Here is a 25,363-nt window from a genome sequence, read left to right as displayed (position 1 = left end):
TCTGTACCTAAATACTTCAGGACAGTATTCTGTACTCCTCAAGTCTTAAAAGTTGTGGGTACACAGATTGAAAAAAGACTCTTAGGGCTGATACTGCAGTCACTGAGTATGGAAATAATTCCATAGACCTGTTTCAGTAGTGAATCTGTGTCACAGAGCATTTTTCTGCTTTCTGCATAATTGCTGTCAGTAAGATATGTTCAATGCATTCAAAAGATCTATGAAACTATATACATACAAGCTCAAATACCCACTGAGATATATAATTTTATCTGCCTATTTTTAAAAATCATATGATCTTTGTGGACTAAAGTAAGGTTTGCCTATTACTAATTTAAGTACATTTAAGTACAATTAAGTACTAATTTAAGTACATTTTTCCAATTTTTAAAGGCAATAGTAACGAAGCAGGAATATGCATTGTAATTGTCATAAAACATATGTATCTGCCACACTAACGATGGAGTGGTAGCACTGTTTGGATAGCAGAGAAGCACATCTTCCATTTGTTCACTGTGAACTTCATGCTTAGATTGGCAGTGTAACATGAAGTTGGAATGTGGGTGATGGGGTTGGAGAGAGGTGGTTTGTTAACGCTTCAAATAATCATGCCCAGTTATTATTGTAAAATCATCAGTACCTCAAATTTATTGTTGAAGTAAGAATCAAACAGTATTGCCAGGAGTTGCATTACTCTATAACAAAAGGTCACGTATGTTTTCAGAGTAAATCTGTGCCAATAATTAAATGCAAAATACTTTTAGTGTATATTTTATTGTTATTATTAGGAATGTGTTACATACTCAACTCTGCACTAACGTGAAAGAGTAAGTTGCGATGAAGCACCAAAAAATGAGCGTATTCTGAACAGTGAAGCCCCTCACTGACTAAAAAATGCTGAAGAGTCTGATTTCCAATGAAACCAAAGGGATCTAGGCAGCTAAATCCACTTGGCAGTCCATTCTCAGTCAAGTCCCTTAAGCGACTGAACACTTGAGAAGAGCAGGTCAGCCACAGCACAAATGGAACGTTTCTAGGAGAAATGCCGGGGATCTCCAGCCTGCAGATCCTCTGTTCAGGTGGGTCCTGACACCTGGAAGCCCACTGCATTAAGTGCAGTAGCGGTCCAGTCTGGCTGTCCCTGCTCATGTGCATAATCCTCACTCCAGTAAATAGCTTAAGTTTGTGCGTTTGTTTTTTTGTTGTTTTTTGTTTGTTTGTTTAATTTATCTTGCATGTACAAAGTTTTAAAGTTACTGGAATTAGCTTTGGTGGGTTTATGGACTTAGCAGTTCTTACCCATGCTGCCTCGCTGGCTAGCCCAACAGAAGATTAATAGAAGATATGTGAACTATCAGATCTGCACGTTGCAATTTTAAAGCATGGATATTCATATACTTGAGAGGTTAATGTTAATAAATTTCAAGTCACATTGCAGCTTGTGGAATTTTTACAAATCGTATTAATCCTTTTGAGTTGTTAGCACTGATTTTATTAATTAAGGCTTACAACATCTGTAAGAAAAATCAGACACATCCCAGTAGTTTTGAAGGAATTATTAAATTATGCTAGAATTTCGATAATGTGAGTTTTTCATTCCGAAGTGAAAAGAGAGAATGTAGGAGCCGTGAATAGTTAAGAGACTGCTGGAGAGGTCAAATAAGGACATTAGCGAAAGGACTCCGTGCGCCATCTCTTGGTGAAATCTGGAACGTCCAGGGCGGGTGTTTTCACTCGTGTCTATGTGTACTTCTGCTGGAAAGGATTGCTGTGATGATTGTCGAACCATTGACTTGTAATTGTCACCAGAAACGTTATCAAAAATAGAATTATCGGACAGACGAAAATAGTTTTCAGTGTGGCGAAAGTTGCTACAGAAAATTTTGGACAATTTTGTGGCTGTCAGAATATACTCATTTCAGGAGCGTCAGTACCGTGATTCGGACATTCGCAGCAGGTCCGTTCCAGATCCTCACCAGCACCTGTGCCATGAATCAGCATGCTATACAGTGGGGAAGGGATATAGACATTGTCGAGGAACTAACTGTTGTTTTAAAAGCGTTATCAGCCCGTTAATGGTAGAAATAGCAGCGCCACCAATATGCCGTAAATAATAAGAGTGTGGTTTCCTGCCCCTCGTACCTGTGCAGACACGGCGTTCCCTCCGCGGCTTCCTCCCCTTGGTTTTGCAAGAGGATTTACTGAGGGCTTTTCAGAAACGTCTGTTTGTGACGTTACACGAGGCAGAGGCTGAGGTTTGGGGAGGAAGGTGCCTCTTTTGGCGTACTGTGGCACAGGGAGTCCTCGTACTTAATTCTGGCCGGAGATCTCCCACAGGCTGAGGCCGGCAGGTCCCGGCAGCGGACGGCGGCGTCGCCGTTTCCCGGCCGTGAGGAGTTACTCGCCGTTGGTACGGGCGGATCCAAAGCACCGCGATCCAGGCTGCCGCTGACAGCTGGGGATCCCGCCCGCCCGCTGGCGTGAGGAGGGGACAGGAGGGGAGGGCGGCAGCTCTGCCGCCGCTTGCCCGCGCTCTGCCGAGAAGACCGCTACCCCGTTTATCTTTTGTTCGTGGCCGCTTTCGCTAAGCCCGCTCCGGTGCTCCGCCGCCTGCCTCCGCTCCGCTCCGCCCCGCCCCGCCCGGGTGTGTCGCTGCCGGAGGCACGGCCCCCGCCCCGCCCCGCCGGGCGCACGTCCCGTCCCGCACAACCTGTTACTTTAAGGGCCGGCGGGGCGGGGCGGGGCCGGGCGGAGCGATTCGCGGCCGCGCCGCCGCGCGCCATTGGCCGACCGCGCCGCCAGGCCCCGCCCACCTCCGCACACTGTTATGTCTGTGTCTCGGTGCCAGGTCGGCGGGTGGCGCGCATGCGTGGCGGGCGCTCCTCCAGCCGGCGGGGCCGGGCGGAGCGCGGAGGCCGGGGCCGCCGCGGGCTCGGTGTGGTGCGAGGGAGGGGAGGAGGCGGAGGCAGACAGCGGTAGCGGCGAGGCAGAGGATGTCCGCTGCCCGCCCGCCGCTCCTCTGCGCGCCCGCCGTCGCCTCCACGTCTTCATGAACTAGCGCTGCGGGGTGGGGGCGGGGGACAGGAGCGAGCGCCCCAGCGGAACCGGCGCCCCAGGCATGGCCAGCTCGGTGAGTACCGCGGAGCCGCCCGCGCCTCTGCCCGCGCTGCCGCGTGCTCGCCGCCGGGAAGGGGTCGGCGTGACGGGGAGTTCGTCTTTGCGTGCGGCTTTCCGTGCCGCCCGCCGCTCCCGGCACTGGGCACGCACGCAGCCGGAGGGAGGCGGCGGGTGTCGCCTCAGCCACGTTCCCGCTGCCGCACCGGGGGCACCGGGCGCGGAGGCGCCGGGGAGAGGGACAGCGCGTCCCTGACAGCGGCCCCCGGCTGCCCGCTCCCGCAGGACGGCACCGCGGGCCAGCGGCCGCACCTCCCCGCGTCCTCCCGGTGGCAGCGAGAGCTCTTTTACGCCCTCGCCTGTGGGGCCGTTTTTTTTGTTGCAGGGTTGCGGTGATGCCTTTCTATTTTTTTTTTTCTCTCGGCGGGTATATGCTACCGTTTTGTCCGTGTCCCCCGCCCCGCCTGCGGTGAGGCCGGTTGCCCCTCGGTCGTCCCCGAATCCTCGCTTCCGCGGGCGCTCACCGGCCGCTCCGCGCCTCTCCCCCCGCAGTGCGCCGTCCAGGTGAAGCTGGAGCTGGGGCACCGAGCCCAGGTCAGGAAGAAACCCACCGTGGAGGGCTTCACCCACGACTGGATGGTGTTTGTCAGAGGGCCCGAGCACAGCAACATTCAGCACTTTGTGGAGAAGGTCGTTTTTCACCTACACGAGAGCTTCCCCAGGCCGAAAAGAGGTAGGTGGGGCCCGCTGCGGGCCGCCCCGACGGGACCGGCTTTCTAACAGAGTCGCCCGTAGCGGGGTCTCCCCCCAGACGAGCGTTTCCCAGCCGTCTCGGAGCGGGAGCAGCTGATGGTTCTGTGGCGATCTCCGTGGAAGAACAAAAGCTGCCGTCAGTGCGGTGGTGGGCTGCCGGTGGCCCTTCTCCCACCCCGCTTGGGGCTGCCCGGGGTCGGGATGGGGGGGCCCCTTTCTGCCCCTGCTCGTCTGCCGCTCTTGCTGTCGCGGGGATCTCCGCACGGCTGCCCGCGGTCCCGACTCCCGGGCTGGCCGTGGGTCTGGGTCCTGGCACCTCCCGGTCTCTCAACTTGTCGGTGGCACGGGACTGGTTTCTGCCTCGGGGTCAGTGTGCACCGGAGGTTTTTGCCCACGTGTTGCTTTCTTCTGGCCAGGGTTAATTTCTCCCGGTGTACCAAATGTCTGTCTGGGACAGGGATGTCTGGAAATGTGTTCCTGCTCTGATTTTGGTACTTGTGTTTGGACTTCCTCAACACTTCGTTTTCTGCTTAGTTCTCTGGTTCATTGTAAGGGCCTCACTCTTTCCTAAGTACGTGAAAACTTCTCAAAAGGTGTGTGTGTTGTGCATATGTACCCACATAAGTTGGGCTGAGAGAGGTATAGGAAGCCTTTTGTTTTCAAATCTCATTCATGAGCCCTTACTGTCCTGATTATTGTGGTTGGATTAGTGGAGGTAACAGTACAAATAAAAGAACTGACCAGATTTATTTATCTATGCAGGCACAATGGTTAGTAGTTATCTTTCATTTGGTCTGTAATCTTTATTGGCATCTGGAACTCCTGCAGTTCCTTAGAACAACATCATCGTAAATCCTGTCTGCTTAGAGCTAGGTGGAGAAAAATTGAATGTTCAGGGAGCAAAAGACAGGAAATTTTTCAGGGTTGAGTTAAAAGGGTTGGGTGTTTTTTTTTGTGGTGAGGTAAAAACAGGGATTTTGATGTAGTGTTTCCCAGTTTGAAGATATAAAGCTGTGGCTTCCTTTTTATATCAATTATTGTGTTTCTTCTAGAATATTTTCCTTCCCTTGAGTAATGGAGTGTAAGAATTGCAGTATTTTGACTGCTGAGATTATCTTCTGAAGTATAACCTATTAATTCTCTTTTATCATGGTGTAGATAAATTTTAAAATCTGTTGTAAACCAGTGCAGTACTCCACAAAGCAGTTTTCAGTGGATCATATGTAATATGATTTCTGATTAATTAAGTTGTCCAGATTGCACTGTAGAGTCTTCCTACTGTTTTATTCTATTTCTTTTACAGAAAACCATGACTTCAAGTCAGTCTAAATAGTTTGGCAAAGAAACTCCTGAGAACAGGTCTGAGTAGTCTAAATAGGTGAGACAGCATGATCCATACTCAGTGAATTAGATGATGTGTTGAAATCAGTGGTAGAAAGTACATATAATACTTTGAAGCTCTCTCTCTCCATAGGGGGTGTTTGTGATGCTCTCTGCTTTTATTATCCATGTTTTATTTATTTATTTGTTGTCCGACCTCAGGGAACATGACTCTGCAACCCAGACTTGGGGTTGGTTGCTAGGTGTGATGTGGAGCTTGCTAATAAGAATATCTTTTAGGACTTTTGCCAGTGAAAGGTGCATGGTTTGCTGCTGGGAGTGCTTTGTGTCTCCAGCTGCTGAGTTTAGTTATGCAGTCATTTAAGCCATTGTTTTAAAGTGTTTATTTTGGGGTTTTATTTGTATGCATCATTTTCATGATGTGGCAACTGCTGGGAAAGATGCCAGTTTACATAGCCCGGGAGGGGACTTGTCGTACTGTGATTGCACATGACTTGGATTGTAGGAGAACACCACAGCCGCTCCCATCCAACAGAGTTTAAGCTCAGATGGAAAACACTCCATTCACTTCTGGGCTTTGCTTATCCTCCTAGAACTACAGCAATGAGCAAAAAAAAAAAAGATGCTGAAGAAATTCGAGGCCCCTGAAATCACAGTGGAAAAGAGAAGCATTGTGCTGCCGAGATCAATCCATGTATGAATTATCTAGCATGTTTACTGGTGTTCAAGAGTGGCGGTGAAGTGTGCCTTGTAAATGGGAGCATTTTGTTTGTCTTTCTAACTTACAGTTGAAATTTTTGACAAAAGTATTATAGGCTTTATTGGCTTTGTTAATCTGTGCTGTTAGTTTTATTTGACCTCAGGTGGCCTTCAGGGTGGTATCTCAAGCATTGCATATTTCATAGCAATGATATGCTTGCTTGTAGTGTTAATCAAACTATCTGTTTTCTATCACTTTGTCTCAAGTTATATACTTTATTTTAGTATCAAATAAGTTACCACTTGGAGTTACTTGGTAAGTTCTCAAACTGATCCTAAACCATGGGTTTAGGAACCTGAAGTAGGTGTGCAATATTAATCAAAAGCAAGTAATAGTATAATGGCAACCCATAATAACACTTAGTTCACTGGTAAGTGATCTTTTTTATCTGTGGATTCATGCTGTGAATGGCTGCTCTAGCATGTGTGCTTGCTAGGAAAAGTTTGAATTCATTAAGTCCATCTGTAGAGCTCACAGATCAATTAGAAAAAATAAATGAATAGGCTATCATAGGCATTACTAGCTCATTGTGTGTTTGCGTTGCTCAATCACTTTGAGGGGCATAGTTACAAACATCGAGGAGGGCAAGGGAGATGAATTATTTTCAATGCATTTGCTTTGCATGTTCATGAGGAATAGCTGGGTAAACCTTCAGTTTGCCAGCTACAGCTCTGGCTTTGCTTATCTGTCTGGCTATACCAGGGATTTTTGGAAATAACTAGAGGTTGGTGGTGAGTTTACAAAGGTGTGTCCGAGTGTTTGTTCTACTAATAGCTGCTGAAGAGCAAGCAGGGTCTTGTGTCCTGAAGTTGCATCAGTTTTAAGGTGGAAACATAACTGGGAACAGTGTTCAGTCGTTGGAGCACAGAGGAGGTGGGTTCGTGTGTGTAGATAGGATGGGAAGGTGCAGGTGACTAACAGGGAACAGAGTGTGGATAAGCTAGAGTGACCTAATAAAATAGTCTTCTGCGTCTTTCCCAGTGTCTCACCTTAAGAACTTGAGCTTGGCAGCAATTTTATTGTTTTGTGTTTGCCTTATGGTGACTGAGTGCTTCAGTTTTCCTTGCACGGTGGAGCATAAAGGCATTCACAGTGACTGGTTGCCTGTATGACCTCCTATTTAATGGCCTGCTCCTGCCATCTGACTTCCATGAGCAGTTCAATGGGAGGTAGCTACAGGACTACTTGTCACATTACAGAAAGTAGACTCATGCCTAGGCTCTATTTGGAGTTTGCCAGACAAAAGCTCTCTAAAAGCATAATGCAATCACAAATACTGCTGTTTTCAAATCTTTTCTCTTTCGTGGTGCTGAAGTAAATGGGCTAAGACATGGATGATTTCTAAGATTATAGCTTTATTCTGTGTGTAGAAGTGCAGTATTTTAAAGCATGTATGTGGAACAAGATTTATCACCAGGTTATTGTTAGTTTTGATCAGTTGAGATACTGCCTCCAAAAGATGAGCTGTTACTCATCTGGTAGTGTGTTTCATTATTTCTTTGTATGATAAGAAATATAGAAATATTTTCTCACCTAATGAATGCTGGTGCCCTGCAACGGCAGTTTGACTTATTATTTGTCTTGTGGTATTTCAGTTGGAGAAGGTAACACATCTCTTGTATTTCAATGACTCACTATAAGCACACGTAAAAAACTACCTTCGTACTCATGTGGCCTGAGTGGTTCAGTTTCTATTAATCAGTGGTGCATCTTGACAAACTAAATTTTTCTTTTATAAAAGAACGGGTGAGCTAATATTTCTATGCTAATAACTTAGTCAATGTGAAAATGATGTTTTGGACACAACAATGTTGTAACTTAAAAAGCGGGAGGTGTTGCAGAGCTGAGCGGGAACAATGCTTACTGCATCTCGTAGTTCAAGAAGTTATACAATGATATCACAAAGTGATGGAAGTGGAGCTGCTTGTGATCCTCCTATAGGATGGAACAAACTGTAACATTCTTCTAGAAAGTCTACATTTCTGGTATTGATTGTTCTCATTAAGTTGTCTGTTAGTGTAGAATGGAACTTCAGTGGACCCTAAGATTTTTTTAAATAGACTTAGGTACTGTAAAAGGTGCTGATGGTTTCTTCCTAGTAAACACAATATTTCTCCTCTCATATGAAAGGTTTTCCAGTTTTAGTCCCACATTTCAACTAGATGATTTTTCCAAACAGTGTTGCTTAGAAACGTTACAAAATCTCTTCTGAATCCATTGTGTTGTAGGAGTCCAGCAAGGAGGAAGAAACTCTAGAAAGATGCAGTCTTTATGTCTGGCATTTTTTGTATTGTTTGTTTTTTAAGATAACTTTGTCCCAGAGGCCACAGTATTTTGGGCCGCAGTGAGGTAAGAATCTTTTGGGACAGTTAGCGTGGTGTGAAGGTCAGGGCCAGTGTGGAGTGGGAGGGGTTGCCCCGCAAGCCCGCACAGACCCATGAGCTGGCTTCGGTTCCGATGTGTCACAACATGTGCTGACACACACACGCTGTGTGAATGGCACCTGGTTCTGTCTCTTTCACCCTCAGTGCATAGGAGTGCAGCTACAGAGTGCAAGGCGCATTAAGAGCATCCTTCAGTTAGTTTGTAAGCTCTTCCCGGGAAAGCATATTTGTACATAAACCCTAATATAGTATGCAGAATTTTATTTTTTTATTTAAAATAACAACTTGTGGCTTTTTTGTGCACTGTGCACTACCATGAGTTGAAAAAAATGCCAATCATTCTGCTTCTGTACATTTGGATTCACTGTGCAAAAACTGAACTAAGTTGACTATCAGTTGCTTAACTTGTGATGGACAGATTGGTGCAGTATCAAGATGTAAAAAGGCTCCTCCATGGAGATGTTTTGGTCTGCTGCTTTAAAGGAATGTTTAAATTTAGGCAGAATTTTTTACAGTGACAACTTAATCCTCTTGTGAAAACACATCTCATGATATATTTTAAAGCGATCTCTAGTGACCTATGTTTTGGCTGTAAAAATGCTTCGTGAAGCTCCCTAAAAGTATTTATTGATAATATGCTGGCAAAGAATATCAATGACATGTCTTAGAATGAACTTTGATTAGGAAAAATGATGCAGTTCTCTCCACTTCCTTTTTTTTTTTTTTAAATTTGCTTTTCAAATATTTTGCTATGTTAGGAGGAACATTGGAAAGGAAGAGGGAAGAAGAAGATCAGTAATTTTTCCTTCCTTTCCTAGCCTGATTTTATCAATGTGTTGAGCACAATGCATTAGTAGCTTGCATGTTGTCTTGGAGAACATTGACAAACAATATTATCTCACTCACTGTTCTTGCTTAATTATTTTTTTCCTTTTGCTGATTTTCACGCTGTGTGTAAAAACAAAACAAACCAAAACCCCAAAAAAACCCCAAAAAACAATAAGCAGGCAATCAGTTTTCTGCAGGATATTTTAGTAGGATATTTAGCTACATGTGTAAGAATTTAGGCTAATTGTAGATCTGTTTGGATTTGGTGTGGTTGTTTTTCTCTTCAACCCCTCTTAAATTTTGCCTGGGCCTAAATCTCTATGTATGATAGGCATGTGGGAATTTCTTTTTCCATCAGTCTTACCAATACAGGTTTGATACTGCATCTTTTGAGGCAGATGTTGCTATTCTAGTTGCAAAAAGGTTGTGTTCTTGGGCATCAGTTTACTCATCAACAGAATTCAGCTGCTGCCAAATGAAACTTCTGATGTTCAGTGAAGAATTTCGGATGTTTAACAGGAAACTTGTGAGATTTAATGTTGCTACTACTTTAATAAGAAACTGAGTAAATTTGAGGGTACATATGTGTTTTCAAGTGCACTTTCTAATTTAGGCCAATGCAAATCACAAGGGCATTTTTGTTTTCTGTTTCAAAGAAGGTGAAGAGTTTGAATGTAAGGAAGCCATAAATTTTGATCTTTGCACGAGTGCCATCAGTAAAAAATTGGTGGCTTTGGTAAGACACTCCATGTATAAGAAAACGTGTTTCTAGTAAGTAATTTCTCCTCCCTGATGTATCTCTAAAAATGATCACATTCCATGTTAATGCTTATGCTTTATTTAGAAGCAGTGTATACAGTGTAATAAGGACTTGATTCCTAGATTGGGCAGTAGACATTTGTTTTGTGAGTATAATCTGATCTGATGATTCCTTTCCATCAGAAGTTATTTGCTGTGTTTGAAGACTTGCATTGTGTTTAACTGGAGTTCAATGCAGACTGAACTGTGGCGATGGGCTCTTAGACTTGCCCAGTGACTATGTATCAGTGTGACAAGACCTGAAAAACAAGGCTGCTGCATTCCCCAGTGTTACAAACTTACAGTTTTTAAAGTTTACTTGAACATTGGATTTTTTGTGTGTGTGTGGTTCCTGTGTTCAATGCATGCTTTATTCATTCTCCTGCATAGGATGCCTGGTTTTGGCCAGATTTCCTCCCCTTGCCAGTGTGTTTCTGCAAGGGTAAATGCTGATTTCTGTCAGACCTGCCTGCCAGTTCTGAGTCTGATTTCTTAAGTCATTATTTATTTCATATTAACTTTGAACAACATTTAATTGCTAATATAGTTTTTTTAGTTTTAAGAAGCTATGGTTACATCTTTCTAAAGCTACTGTATTAATACTCTATGATTGTAAGTGTTCTCAATTTTAGATGGTAGGAAACAAACTGTAGCTTCAGCCCTATTATACACAAGATTTTTGCATAGCTGTAGAATAATACTTGAAGTACAGAAAAGCAGATTGAGTGTAAGATCAGCTATATCACTGCTTTAGTAAGATGAGGAGGAAGATACTTCAAAATGTTTAAATCAGTAGACAGTTAAATTTGTTAGCATTTATTTGAAAAAATGAGAACAGCTGCATTGTTTGCTGTTAATTGTTGTTACTCTGTTTACTTCTGTGCAGTTTTTATCCTTAGAAAAACAGATATGTCAGAAATCTTTAAAGTGCGTATTTACTGTTACAGTTTAGACAATCTGAACTGCAGGTATAATTGCACCTATTAAGGTTTTTCAGTGCTGTATTAGTAAGCTGTAAAATCTTGGAAATTTGATTTGTGTAATTTTTTTGGTTCTGTTCGAAGTATAAAGGCTGTTCTTGTAGCAAATCTGTACAGTATGGTTAGGGTTGTCTTCTTTTTTTTTTTTTTAATCAGGTTTTGGGGGGAAATGTTGGACAAAGTCATTCAGTTCTTTGTTCCAGCAGAATCTATGGAAAAGACTGACTACTTTGTATTTGCAACCTGTAAAGCCTGTTGATAGTGCTCGTGATAGGTGGGGAAAGCACAGATTAATTTACGAAGTTTTGATCCAGAATTAAGTCAGTAGACTGCTGCAGTTTGTATTAAATTTTGTGAGATTCTTATGATGGACATCTGTACTTTTAAACCAGCAGAATTTAGTTCATGTGTGATCATTCTGTTTCTTCCCTTCCTGGTAGTGATTGATAGACATACATGAAAACAAAGGAGCAGTCAAATTCTAGCATTTCTACATATGTGCATGGAAATGTTGTTTGCTTTTTGTATGACTATTGGCCTTTTGCTGTGCTTCCTAGTACCTAAATGGGAGGAAGAACAGGCTGGTATTTGAAATATTTGTATGCTTACTTAAATCTCTGTGTGGGAACTTGTTTTAAAACTAAATGTATTATACTGCCTGCTATTAAAGGATACAGCTAAAATACCAATTTTTACAATGCAGAAAATAATTTAAAAACCTGTACACTGCTGGGTAAAACCTCTTGTTCAATACCTCTTTAAAAAATGAAAACAGTTAAATTCTTTCTGAGGTGCCATTCGTTTAAACAATGTTAGTGGATGAGAACCTCTTACTACCAGGTGTAGTCAGTCACCAGAGAGTTATCTCATTAGTACCCTGTGATGGTGCTCCTCAGCAGAGCATCAATGCTCAACTCTCCCTTGCCTGCCAGCTGCCACTAATCTTGCACTGAGCTCCTGCTCTGGCTCTCTTGGAGTCCAGGTTTGTTTCTTTGAGCTCACTGGACGAGTTTGTTTTTAAAATCTGTGGCACACTATGTGGACAGAGGTCTCAATAGCTGTAATGTCATGTAAACGATAGGTCAAATGTAATTTCTTTTACATACAGTTCAGACCTATTCTCAGTAGTTGAGGCATATGAATTGCCTTTGTATGGCTTCAGTAGCTTGTCTGTAATTCTATGTAAAAAAAGCATATACCTATGCAGTAGGGTGTGGTTTTTTTGATATGTAATCTTGCTTATGTGGGTAAATACAAAGACAGGTATTTCTATTTTCAGATGGTTATGATGGCAGAGATTGTAGTGCAAACTGCATTATTATATGTAACAACAAAAAAGGCAGAGCTGGACAAGAAATGTGAGATGAATTGATTTTGATGCTGAGTGGTTTGCAATAACTCTAAATTTACTATTTGTGCCTGATATTCTAAAGCTAGTACAGGAAAACACCAGACTCAGTGAGACACTGTTTTGCTTTTCTAGATAGAAGTAATGTGAACATAAAATATCTTGAAACAAGCACTGACAGACAAGGTGTTCTGCATTTTTAAGCTTGCAAGGGAAATCAAGGACTTTCTTTGTATACATTATTTTACCTTTAATGTGCTAACTTTAAAGGGCAAGTGATCCAGAGAGGAATAATGCTGAGGTTCACTTGAGACAGAAGTGCTTGATATTGTGGGCTGGAGGCCAGGAACTGTGGTGGTTTGCATTGTGTGTGGGGGGAAAAAGATTTGGTCAAAAAATGTTTGCTGTTACTCAGAGCAGTCTGTCTGGTAGTGGAGGGCAGAAGTTTTCTTGAGGAATTTTGTTTCATAAGTATTAAATGGGTAAATAGCATTTGAATTCACCTTGTGATCCCGTACTAGTCTCTGTAATTGGCAGAAAAACATTTACATTACGCAAGATGAAATGTATAAATTCCGAGTGAATATTTTATCGAATCATTTGGTAAAACCATTTACAGAACAGCTGTTTCTAAGTCACTGCAGCACCAACCTAATGCTTTATTGAAAAGCAGAAGAGAGGTAGACTGAACTTGAAACCTTGTGTGCTTTCTGAGCATGAAGATGCACAGGTCTGGTGTAATATCGAAGGGCAGCTTTTTAGCTAGGATACTGCCTGATGATTTTTTTTTTCTGTGGAGTTTTTCGCTCTTTGATTTTGTTTGTTTTTTCTTTTTCCCGATGTGGGGCAACACTGTCTTTCTGGACTTGCTTGGCAACTCAAGATGTTTTAATATTACTGCAAGGAGAGACAAAACTGCATAAAAGAGTAAAGTATTTTGAAACATGTATGGTCATATTAGTGGGACAGAAATCAGTCTCAAATCTGTTTCAATAAGATCTTCATGAAAATGGCTTTATTAGAACTGTTCCAAAGTATTTCTTTAAATACCCCATAAATGTATGAAAATGAGGAACTTTCAAATTTAAACAAACAGCATGCCCTTGCAATATTTTTTGAGCCACTGTTGTGGTGTTTTGCCCCTATAAAAAGGTAAACTTCAACTTTGGGAAATAAGTGGATGGTAATAAGCATGGATTTGTTCTTTTTAACCAGATCTAATGCCCAGCCTTTTCCAGCCAACATCCAGTTGTTGACTTTCTTTAGGGGAGCACATGACAGTGGAGCTCAGGTCCAGCATCCACATGTAGTTTGTGCTCTCCCAGGGCTGGGAGGTTTGCTTCACTGTGGGAGGGTTTTGGTGCATTGAAGACTGAACACCAAAAATGTTTATGCAAATAGTTCTCTAGATGTAGCTGACTAGAAGATGGAAGTATGGTTTTACTAGTGTAGTTAACTAGCCATGCACAAGACAAAGAAAACCCCAAAAGGTGAATTTCAGTCATCTCAAAAAATAATCAGACAGAATCTAATTATGAGAGTAGTATCTAGAAAGCATATGCGTATGTTTTGAGAGGAAAAAAACCAACAGGTGTGTTTTGTAACCATACTGTTTTGTATAGCCTTTCATTTAAAATACAATCTTTAAATAAATTTCTCTGTATGTTACACTGGAGTCAGAAAATATTCTTGTGAATTCCTCTGTCATGTGTGAAGGTTCATTATTTGTTTTGATACTGCTGTTAAGATTATGCCTCTTAAAGCCACAAAAGTCTGTTTTCATCTGTGGTATAATTCCCGTACTCTTACGACTTCAAAGGTTTTTGACACTGGAGTCAATATTTCTTTGCCTGGCTGTCACTAATTTGTCTGAAGTGTCTTTTAAGTAAGTGTGTGACTTCTGTGAGTCTGAATATTGTAAATGCCTCCATTTGCATCTAGCAAATATTCCACAACAGGAAGTCCAACTTCTTAGATTTGGTGAGGCTTTCTTTGCCCCTTTCGGTTGAGCCAGGTTTTAGCCTAATTCTGCAGGATATTGCTGTGTTGTCTTCTCAGGAAGAAGGTATTTTACCCATAACATATAGTCTACTCAATAATTCATAACAGGTTAGTTGAAGTAGTGATATTGTAATACAATTGCACATCCTTATTTTCTGAAAAATAAGGATACTTCAGGAAGTTTCACTTCCCAGACTGGTTTTTTTTGAGATTAGTCTTATTGTGAGAACCAGTGCACTCCCTTGCTTAATAAGAAGGAAACTACAGCACATAAATGTATTCTTTATCTTGTGGTCTTAGCCTCCTCTGTCTCCTACATGTGTTATTTAGTGCTCTCCTCTCCGTGATGCTTCCCTGGATCCTTTCTATAAGGTATTAGCGTATAAATCACTGTGAAGCAACTCCATCTGAGTTCTTTGGGTGCCTTTGGCAGTGTTGTGCAAATAAGCCAAGACCAGCCCTTAGACTTAAACCAAGTAAGTTGGCCCAGCAATAGTAAAACACTTCAGTTTGCCTCTGCAGGCACTGGCTGGAACACTGCCAGTTGTTCTGTCAGTCCTTGGCACAGTGGAGATGACAGTGACAAGTCTCTCCTGTGCAGCGATGCCCTGGAGTAGAACCTGCTTCACTGCTGGGGTGCACTGGGGGTAGCTCCAGGGGAGCACCAGTGACCTGTGGTCCTCACGTGGGCAGGTTGTTCTGTGTGAATCCAGGTCCAGCATGGCTGTAGCTCAGCGCTCATAGGAGCAAAGAACAAATGATCATAATGAGAGAGTAAAGTTCAGAAACCCATCACAAACAAAACCACATGTGCACACATGCACCCACACATACCTTTTACTAATATTGTGTGTTTCATAGACCTGCACAAGAGTGTGTGCAGATTCTGTAGCTGTCCAATGTTTTTAGTTGAGATAGTGTGGTGGACCTACTGTTTCTGAATACCCATGCCTTAGAAAACCAAAAGTATCTGTTGGTTGTTGCACTTAATCAAAGCCTGTTCCTAAAATGGTAGTCATCAATTGTTTTAGTATTTGCTTAAAGCTTTATTGTTAAGTGTTGAGGCATACTACACTGGAAATTTTGTTTTTCACCTGCAAAATTGTCTCCAGACAGACTAAATGTCTTCATTTGAGTGTACATGAGAATAAAAGTTAATATTTGACAAAAGTAAGGTTGTCCAGCTGTGAATGATTTTTGTTTTCATTATCCTTTCTATTGCCTGGAAACTAAATGGAAACAAACTGGTTTTTATGAAGCAGATCTACATTAGGTTATTTCCTTTATATATATATATATTTTTTTTTTTTAAATACAATAAAGGCAAAGTTAAGCAACACTGCAGATCTTTAAGGTTTTATAACAAAAGTTTAGTTTCATTAGTCCACTAATCTTAGTCTGCAGGGATATTTCCTTACATTTCTGTTTTAATGCCTAAGCTGCAATTTTACAGGAGTTGAAATAACAATAAACTACTTGTAGATGGATGTTTTAAGTGTACAGTCAAAGTTATCTGTGTTTGAGGCAGAATATTTAAATGGTTTTGGTTTCTTTTTTGTGTTTGAGTAGCTTGAATATGGGAAGTTGTCAATTTGTGTGTCTAGGCAATGGAAGATTTTACATTTTCATTTTAGTTTCTACCTTCATGGTCTGTCCTGAAGTCTAGATAATTGTAATTCCTTGATTAAAATATGAACTAACATTTGGTTTTTGAATGCATTTTTTTATTATGCATTTTATATGTAAATCTTAAGCTATGTATTTTAGCTGGTGTGTAGGCTGTAAATGTGTTTATATGTGTTGTACTGGGGTTTTTTTTGCTTTAACAGTAAGTGATTTTGGAATCTAATACAGTGATCAGATCTGTGTATTTGCCTTGAGGCTTCAGTCGCTTAAACTCAAAATGTCTGGAACGGTCTTTATTTGAAAATACAACTATTCAATAAAAGAAAACTGGCATCTGTATCTTTGTATGAAAAACACTGAAGCAAATTAAGGGTGGCTGACTGATGTGGAATCGGGTACCGAAGATAAGGCTTTTTCCTCCTCTTTGTCCTGCTCTCCCTAGACGGTTTTCCATCATAAATTTTTTGCAGCCTGTTGTACTGTACATACATAAGAAAGGTCTCTAAACCATTTCTATAATAGTTTTCACAAAGCTGGTGTGGAGGCCTAGTGGTTTAACTGCAAATTATGATAGGGATCCAGTAAGTACAAAATGCCTGCAGCTGTGGCCAGGCATGGGATTAAAAGGGTGTTTGCAACTTTTCCTTGCCAAAGTTAAGAATAGCACTCTTCATAAAAATTATGCAAAATTCTAAACCATCACGAGAAGTGTGTTTCTTCAAAAGTGCCAGAAAAGAATGGGGTGAGGAAAGAAATCAGGAAGAGGCATGGAATAAAGGCTAGTCATCTTTTTTTGATTTTTCACTTCATAGACTGATGCTTTTTATTGTTGAGGTCACTAAGTTGATGCCTATTTTTCAAAGGAAGCATTTAAAACAAAATTATGTGGTGTGTTTTTTTTTAGGATGATAATTTTGTGGCACCTCTAGAGCCTGGACTTTATTCTGTGAGGAGGAAAAAATCTGACTTATGGGCATGTGCTTCATTTATGCAAATCATAACTCTAGAATAGAGAGTCCATAATTGTAATTTATAGTATAATGACTGTGTGCATGTATATTTGTGTGCACATGCTCACAGTAGGAATTACTAGCAATTTTTTTTTTACCATTCCATGAAAAACCAGGAGGTACTTAAAATAAGCAGAGTTTAAAGGTGTTTGGGATTTTTTTTCTGTGTCTTTCAACCAATATGAATTGTATTACTCTGATAATGTCTTCCTTGGCCAATGTGGAAGTTTCTCTCATGCAAAGAAATATAGTTATCAGTCTTCAATTTGTTTAGTTTCATCTTTTTAAAATTCCAGGTCACTTAAGAGGAAAAAGCATTATTGGTGTTATTTAAAGGAGTTACAGTGTTGTCACCTTTCCTCTCTAAGATGTTTCATGGATATTAGAAACTGTATTGGTACAGGAAAAACTAGCTCACCCTGCTTACATGAGAGGAGGACCCTTTAAAAATAGAAATAATAACACAAAGATATTGTATAACTACATAACTCCTAAAGTACCTGTGATGGTTGATACTCTATGTATTTGTAATTTGCTACTGGCAATATCAGCACCATAAAGGGGAAGATAATATATTTGTTTCCTCTGCATGCTTAGGCAGTTTCACCATTTCCCTGTATTTATGATTGTTTTCCATTGCTTTGCTTGGTATCCACACAAGAAAGCTGGGAGCTGAATGCTTACACAGGAAAATGTGCTTCCCAACTTGCAATTAGTATTGGGGAACAAGGGGCAGGTGTTGTATGCTCCCTGCTCTGCTTTGTGAAGTTGTCTGTCGTTTGCCTTCTGTGAGGCAGCATTGATTTAAACTGTTGCTGTATCTTATCTGTCGGCATTCGTTCTAAGTCACTTTACTTTCAAACATAATCATTCCTGTGCAAAGATTTTTGTGTGTTCATGTTTAAATGTGTGGGAATTGAAATGCTTTGTTTTCCCTCTGTGTCTTCTGGAAACTAGATTTTTAGCATTGCCTTAAGATGGCTTTGAAGAACTGCAGACAAGCTGGGATATCAAAGGGCTACAGGAATTCAGCCATAATTGTTTTATGGCTTGCCAGAAATCAGACCTATTTGTATAGGTAGCATAGAAAATAGCTGTGATTTGACAATTTGGTGCCATTTATATCCACCATAAAAATAATAAAAAAGTTAAAGAGGTATTTTGGAAGCAGGAACTAAGCTGTAAATACAAAGTGCTGCTTTGTTTTCTCAAAGGAACAAAAAGGAAACAGGGTTTAGGAAGCTTTTTATTGAAGCAAAGCTAACACAGACCCTGTCTACTTTAAAGATATTTGATACCCTACTTGCACTGTGAAACCACACATTTGTTTGTTCCTTTAGTACAAGATTGCATTGTCCAAAATGTGCAGATTAAAAACGACTTAGTAATAAGTCAGAACGAAAATTCATGCAAACTTATGCAGCAGCATGCGTAAGTAGTCCAAGTGACCTCAGTTCTGGAAAATTGGAAGTAGTTCATTTTTCTGTTGTGAGTATAAGCATGATGCCTTTGCTGTCTTCTGGAAGTCTTAACTTCAAGTGACTTGTCCAGGTACCATTCATGACTGAACATTTAAGTGTGCAGACCTGAAACTCCAGTGTGTTCAAGGTGGTCAAAGGAAGAAGTACTCCAACTTAAAAATGGCAATTTGAGGCCCAGAAAAATGAGTGATACAATGCACCACACTGAACGTAGCAGAAGCTAGCAGTTTTGCTGCAACACTCTTCCTTTTGCTGATCTCGGTGAGCCTGCTGGTGCCCAAGCTATTTTTATAGATTAGGCACACCTGATTTCTTTGTCCCTGATCTCCTTCTGGTTCTCGAAAGCATGGATGTCTGTTAGAATATTAATATTGTCTAACAAGCAATGAACCTTCACTTAATGTGTGAATGAGGTGTGGCACCTCTAATGCCGGGCTGTCCTATGCAAATCTCGTGATATTCCTGCTAGCTCTCACTCTGAGAAAGGAGATCTTTATCTCAAGAATTAGTGCCATTCTTCCTGCTCCTAGTGTCACTCCTGTCACTAAAAAGATTGGTTTCTTTATTAACATGTCAGCTATCTTTGTCTTTTGGTATCTGGAGAAGATTGAACTTTTTAATAAGCTGTGGGATTTATCTTAAATTAATTACTTCTAGGTCTGTTGATTTACAGCTGCTTGCTCTCAATGGCTTTAGATTGTCTGGTTATACCCTTAGCTGGTTTCCAGCTTTCATGTTCTGGTGTTAAAAATGGAAGAAACACTTAGGATTTGTCGTTGAGCTTGTCGTATAGATTGTGGGTTTTTTCGATAACTAAATCTTGTTTTGAAGACATAGCTATTTCTTATCAGTTTATGATATTTGTTTGAATGTTAGCTCCTGACTTGAGCTGTCTAATTTGGCCTGGCTGGTAAATTTCTTCCCTCTTACAAAGCAGTGCTTGAGTTTCAATTCTTTGGCTTCTCACTGAGCTACGGATGTCCTTGCTGGGATGGGATTATTCAAAAGAAGCTGGTGAGGATTTGGATTCTGTGAACTTCATATGGCATTGAATGCTTAGCTGACTTCCTTTTGGAAAAGCTTTGCCAGAAATTGAAACCATACAGTTGAATCAAGATGAGGGCCAAATAGCTGGTGACTTCTATGTAATGAGATGTGAGCAATTGCAAAACTTACCGTGTAGCTTGAGTTGTAATGTGATTGCCATTCAGACTGTGTCTTCAGAGGGTTATCACTTGAAGTAACTTGGGTACAACTTGGCAATGAGGTTGATTGTTTGAGCATTCTGTAGCTGAAGTTGGTTTTGTTTCTCATCTCAGTTACATTCTAAATTGATAAGAGTGTCAGCTGTGGAACAATGAAAGAGTGGAGATTTTGTGTGTATCTCAAGAAGCTTTCAAATTTGTGACACACTAAAATCATGAGTGGGGACTCTCCAGGTGTCTCCTCTAACAGCATGGCTACATTTGACTTTCAACAAGTTCCTAGTAATAAATGCGTTTGAGATCTCATTTGGGTCATGTACTAAAATATAATTCAATTAAAAGATGTAGTTCATTGTGATTTGCGACCATCTCTGGTCTGTAGCAAGTCTACTGGAGAAAAGGAGATGCATCTGCTACAATGCTTTAGAGTCATGGAATAGTTTGGGTTGCAAGAGACCGTCAAAGGCACAGAGTTGAGGCTGACAGGTCGGTAGTTCCTGACATCCTCCTCCCAACCCTTTTAAAAAATGAGTGTGATGTTTCCTTTTTTCCAGTCACTGGGGACTTCACCTGACTGCCATGACTTCTCAAACGTCATGGAGAGTGGCTTGGCAACTACATCAGTCAATTTTCTCAGGAGTCTGGGATGCATCTCGTTGGGTCCCATGGACTTACGTATGTTCAGATTCCTTAGGTGGTCACAAATCAGATCCTCTTCTTCTCTGTGTGCTCATGTGGTTTCATGTGGTTGCAGTTTTCCCCTCTTTGTGTGAAGAGTGGCCAAGGAACTGTACACAGCATGTGGTAGGTGAAGTGCCTTTGTGAATTTTCCATTCCGTACTGTCCCCATTCTCAGCTTCTAAAACTAGCAATGATGTGGTGTTCCTGTTTGTTTGGTCTCTCTGCAATAGTTGAGGCACACAGAGGAGTTTATATTCCATTTGCTAGTATGTGTTATCTTGCAGTTGCACACACAGTGTAGTTTTTGGGGAAGAATCTGAAGTGCATCCATTCTTATTGTGAGTTCTAAGAGGGCCTGAGAAGCTTTAAATGGTGTGCTGGTTTTGGCTGGGATAGAGTTGATTATCTTCATGGTATTATAGCTAACATGGATCAGTGTTTTGGATTTGTGCTGAAAAAAGTGTTGATAATCTAGGGATGTTTTAGTTAGTGCCGAGCAGTGCTTACACACAGTCAAGACCTTTTCTGCTTCTTATATGACCCCACCAGCGAGTGGGTTGGAGGTGCACAAGAAGTTGGGAAGGGACACAGCTGGGACAGCTGACCCCAACTGACCAAAGGGATAATCCATGCCATATGATGTCATGCTCAGCATATGAAGCTGGGAGAAAAAGGAGGAAGGGGAGAGGATGTTTGGAGTTGGGGTTTTTGTCTTCCCAAGTAAGTAGGAGCCTTGCTGTCCTGGAGATGGCTGAACACCTGCCTGCTGATGGGAAGCAGTGAATGAATTCCTTGTTTTGCTTTGCTTGCGTGTGCAGCTTTTGCTTTACCTGTTAAACTGTTTTTATCTCAACCCATGGGTTTTCTCACTGTTCTGATTCTCTACCTCACCCCACGGAGGGGGGAAATGAATGAGAGGTTGCGTGGGGCTTAGTTGCCAGCTGGGGTTAAACCATGATAAATGGTAACGGATCCTTACAAGACATCTTGTTTATACCACTCTTTTTAACATGCTGCTGCTATGTTACTATTTCCTGTGTAAAGTTTATAGCAAAGAGGAACATGATCCATTTTAAACATCTATAAAACAAGATGTCTAGCTGCAGCAAGTGGATTTACATCTTGTGAGTTTATCTACCAAGCTGAACTCCTGTGTGGCTAATCTTACTGTGCCCTAGTGAAGGCTGAAGGTAAGCTCTTCTGGAGTTGCTCAGCACCTCACTTCAATAGTGTGTTCTTCCTCTTTCTCAAGGACTGTTTTTCCGGTTGCTAGGTAACTATTTTTATTTTCAGAGCTCTGGTGAATACAGTTAGTTTAATACAGACAACAAACAACTTACTAGAATGCAGTTATGTGGTATGCCTTTATAGATCTGGGTGCAGCCTGCTGCCAAAATGAATGGTTCATCTCTCCTCTTGTCTATGGGCTGCCCCATTTTCCCCTGTGATGTCGGTGAGAGCTGGACCAGTACCCTGATTCAACAGAAAAAACTTCCAAGCCTCTTCTACCATTTCTAACTCTGAACTCTGAGGAGTTCATTTTCTGTTGGATCCCTGGGCTGAACTGACTCGCTCTAGAGCTACAGGGTCATCCAGTGCAAGCAGGGAAAGCGTGGCTAAGAGTGGCAGGAGAAGACTCTCTCTTGCCATCCCATAAGATGAGATACTGTGTTAAAACAAATTGAACACATGCTTAGATTTTTTTTTAATACAGAAGTATGTATTTGACACTGCTGCTGATGTATTGTGGTCTTGACTCTGACACTTGTGCATTTGTACGAGAATCTTTAACTTGCTGTAGAACTGTACTTTTAGTGAATTTAATTTATTTGTAAGTGCTGTGGACTTTGCAGCATGTTTGGGAGGTACAGGGCACTACGGTATTAATTTTTTAGATCTAAAGGAAATTGCAGAGCTTGGAGAAAAGCTGGCAAAAGTTTATCTACCAACTAGGAACCATACGGAACTGTAATAAGAAAAGGATAACGGAATGCTCTGCTTTTCACTTAAAAAGAAAAATGTAATATTTTAAAAAGCCACTTTTTTTTTCCCCCTTTTTCTCCAGTAATACATTTTGTTTTCCTTGAAGTGGCCTAAGATAAGGAAGGCTGGTCTGTCTTGTATTTCTAGGATTTGTACAGTTCTGAAGAGCAGTGAATTTCCTCTGTTTAAATGCTTGCAAGGTTACCAGTAGGCAAGGCATGCAGTAGTACTCCAGGGAACTTCACTATCCAGCTAAGAGAGAGCTGTAAAGAGAAACCATTTACAGTGCTCATGCCAAAGCTAGGCCTGCTTCTTCATATATCTGTGATATCCATTCAACTCTGTTCTTGCTTTTTATGGTCTAAGTACATCCTTGAATTTTTAGCGTTTGTTTTTGGATGAGGGCATTCAAATTGTCTGACTTCTTGACTGGTAATCTAAGCCCCGCAAATAAATTAATCATATTTCTTCTTGGGTTTGGTTTTTGCAGGGGATAAGGCAAAATGACCTGACAATGCCTTTTTTTCTTTTCTACAGTATTTGAGCAAAATGAGTAAGCGTTTTTCTCTTCTGTCTCCAGAGACAAAACTCTCTGATGCCAGAGTTGAAGATTACTGCAATGATACTTGAAGATCCACTGCTTACTTTGATGCTCTCCTCTAGGGGCTTCCAGTTGGCGTAGTGGCACAGTGCTAAGTGCTCATTGACTGCATGGCTGACTAGTGATGGAGAGTACACTGCAATCTGTCAGGGATGCAGGAGCTGAGCTCGTCCTGACTGACTCCCAAGAATTGTCTCTACTACAGGCTCGTAGCTCAGTAAGCCTACCATGTTTTAGCTGAAGGTGGACATGTAATTAAAATGCGACAGCACTCTTGATTTGCTGTGTCTATGATAGATTTCACTGGATGCAAACTGTTAAATTTTTCTTTAAATGTTGGTCTCTAAGGATAAACAGAAGAGACCAGCACTGACACAGTCTGCTTCTCATGGTTTTGACAGTTATATACCAAAACTACTACTTTACCACTCTCTACAGAGAACTGATCCATACTGAAGCCAAAACATCTGTTCATTTTATTACAGAAATACCTAACTTGGAAACAGTCCTGGCTTCATAAAAGCTGTGCAAACCTTTTTATTCTGAATAGAGAGTATATTTATTGTTAACTTATCACTTCTTAACTCGTACGATCAGACTGAGTTTGGTGGAAATCTAAAGTTGAGACATTCTTAGTTGCTGTGAAGTCTTAAAAAAAAAAATCACTTGCTTTCTTCTACTGCAGAGGAGTGTCTTCCAGATCCAAGAAAGTAAAACAAATTCGTTGGTCCTGAATCTGTGGGAGATCAAGTTATAGTGCTTCCAGTGCTGCTCTTGGTACTTGTTACACCATGTTGGAGACAGCTAATGACCTTTCCACAGCATTGTAGCCAAGGAGCAGCAGTGTTAGGAATCATGTGGTGTCTTTCATGTTTCTGGCAATGGTAGGACTTGGATGGGCCAGAGTACTACAAATGCTGTTGCTTCACATAAACCTGAAGACTCATGCCAATTGCTTGGCAAAAACTGAGTGCTCTTGCAAAATTGCAGAACAGCAACTGGTTGCTACATTTGCTTCTGTGTCTAACAGTCCGGAGGCCTCTCCCATGTTTCTGTCTGCTGCAGAATGTATGACTTGATGCTCATATAAAATAGTATTTTTTTATAAAAGTGGTGGCCTGTTCTTAGTTGCTGTGTTCTGCCTCACTTGCAACAGAAGAAAAATCATCTGTTCTGAGGGTAAGCACAAGTATTGGAACTATTTTCTGTTTACTAAGGACAAGTGTTATTTTCAATAAATATTTGAATAGGTATAGTAGTCTGCCTTCTCTTTTTGTTTGCTCCTAGGCTATCAGTGTTTTAAAGACAGTAATGTATGACATCGGGGCAGAGTTGAGTGATGGAGACTTCTGGTGACATAAGGATGGGGTTAATGTACAAATATGGAATGCAAAGAGTTTCATTTAAGCAAGATGAAGGAGGAGAGAACTTTTTTAAAAAATCTCATGTCTAAAATTTCTCCGAATGGTCAGTTTGCTTAATTTGCATCCGTAGTGATATTAACAGGGCTATATGCAAAATTTTTCTGGCAATTTTTCAAAAGACCTATTTAAAGTGATTTTATTCAGAGAACAATTGAACTCAATGGTGTGATGCTGCATGGAATCCCTCTCAGGTTACAGCAAAGTAACTTGAAGTTTTAAACTTCCATCATACAAGCCCTTAGAATCCACCTGTCCATAAGGCATTTCACCAAAAAGCTTAAAACTGTATCTGACCTTCTCTGGCAGAGTTGCAGTTATTCCTTTTCAGCATAGATTTGTTTTCAGCTATATGCTATTGAACTGTTCAAAAATGAAATACATGGTGTGTCAGTACAACAACAGACAGGTCAACTTGGGAAGGCATGGCCCTGGAATCCAGAAGAGTGCAAACAGAGGTAGAGAGGGTCTTGGTTGTCTGTAGTGGTTAGCCATTTTTATGGAAGTGTGTATAGTAAATGTGTGAGCCCTCTATATTTCCTCCTTCACTCTCTGGAGGGAAGGTGTCCTGTGGGCATTTGTCAAGAGCTGAATGTCAGGGGGAGTGTGTGTGGGGGAAAAGTGGTGAGCACAGACTCGTTAGTAGTGCAGGGAGACCCTGAGCTTTAGGCTTAGCATTTTTTCTTGTTCTGTGTTAAGTGAAGCAGTCTTACTGAAGTCATTGTTTAAGGACTAATGAGTGTCCTTTGACTTAAATTTCTGCAGATGCAGCTCTGTATTAATTCTTGTGAGAGCAGAAAGTACCATGGCTGTCTCCAAGCATTGCCATGGTTGTGGACTTGATTCTCCTGTCACATTCCAGTTTGATGGGAAGAGAAATTTCTGCAAAATTTTAGAAATTTGAAACCATGAGGAGGAGGAGATTATAAAAGACAACAAGTGAGAAACTAGAATGGAGATTTCCTTGATTAGGTCCAACTACTTGTTACTTAATCCATACCTTTACCTGCTGTAAAAATACCACACTTAACAATGAGAGAACCTGTTC

The 25,363-nt window shown here is 41.2% G+C and overlaps 1 protein-coding gene across 1 annotated transcript in view; it reads left to right on the top strand.

Annotated features, from left to right (window-relative positions):
• Positions 1-2,898: 2,898 nt before the first annotated feature.
• The window catches only part of MLLT3 (MLLT3 super elongation complex subunit), a 120,037-nt gene continuing 97,572 nt past the window's right edge, over positions 2,899-25,363 (top strand). The window contains exons 1-2 of the mRNA XM_065656563.1: positions 2,899-3,130; positions 3,667-3,847. Of these exons, the coding sequence (XP_065512635.1) occupies positions 3,119-3,130; positions 3,667-3,847 (193 nt within the window). The 5' untranslated portion in view covers positions 2,899-3,118. The remainder of the gene's footprint in view (positions 3,131-3,666; positions 3,848-25,363) is intronic.

This window comes from Caloenas nicobarica, chromosome Z, assembly GCF_036013445.1.
Source record: "Caloenas nicobarica isolate bCalNic1 chromosome Z, bCalNic1.hap1, whole genome shotgun sequence".
NCBI classification, from domain to species: domain Eukaryota; kingdom Metazoa; phylum Chordata; class Aves; order Columbiformes; family Columbidae; genus Caloenas; species Caloenas nicobarica.
The sequence above is the reverse complement of the archived record's forward strand: the minus strand, read 5'-3'. Positions and strand labels throughout refer to the sequence as shown.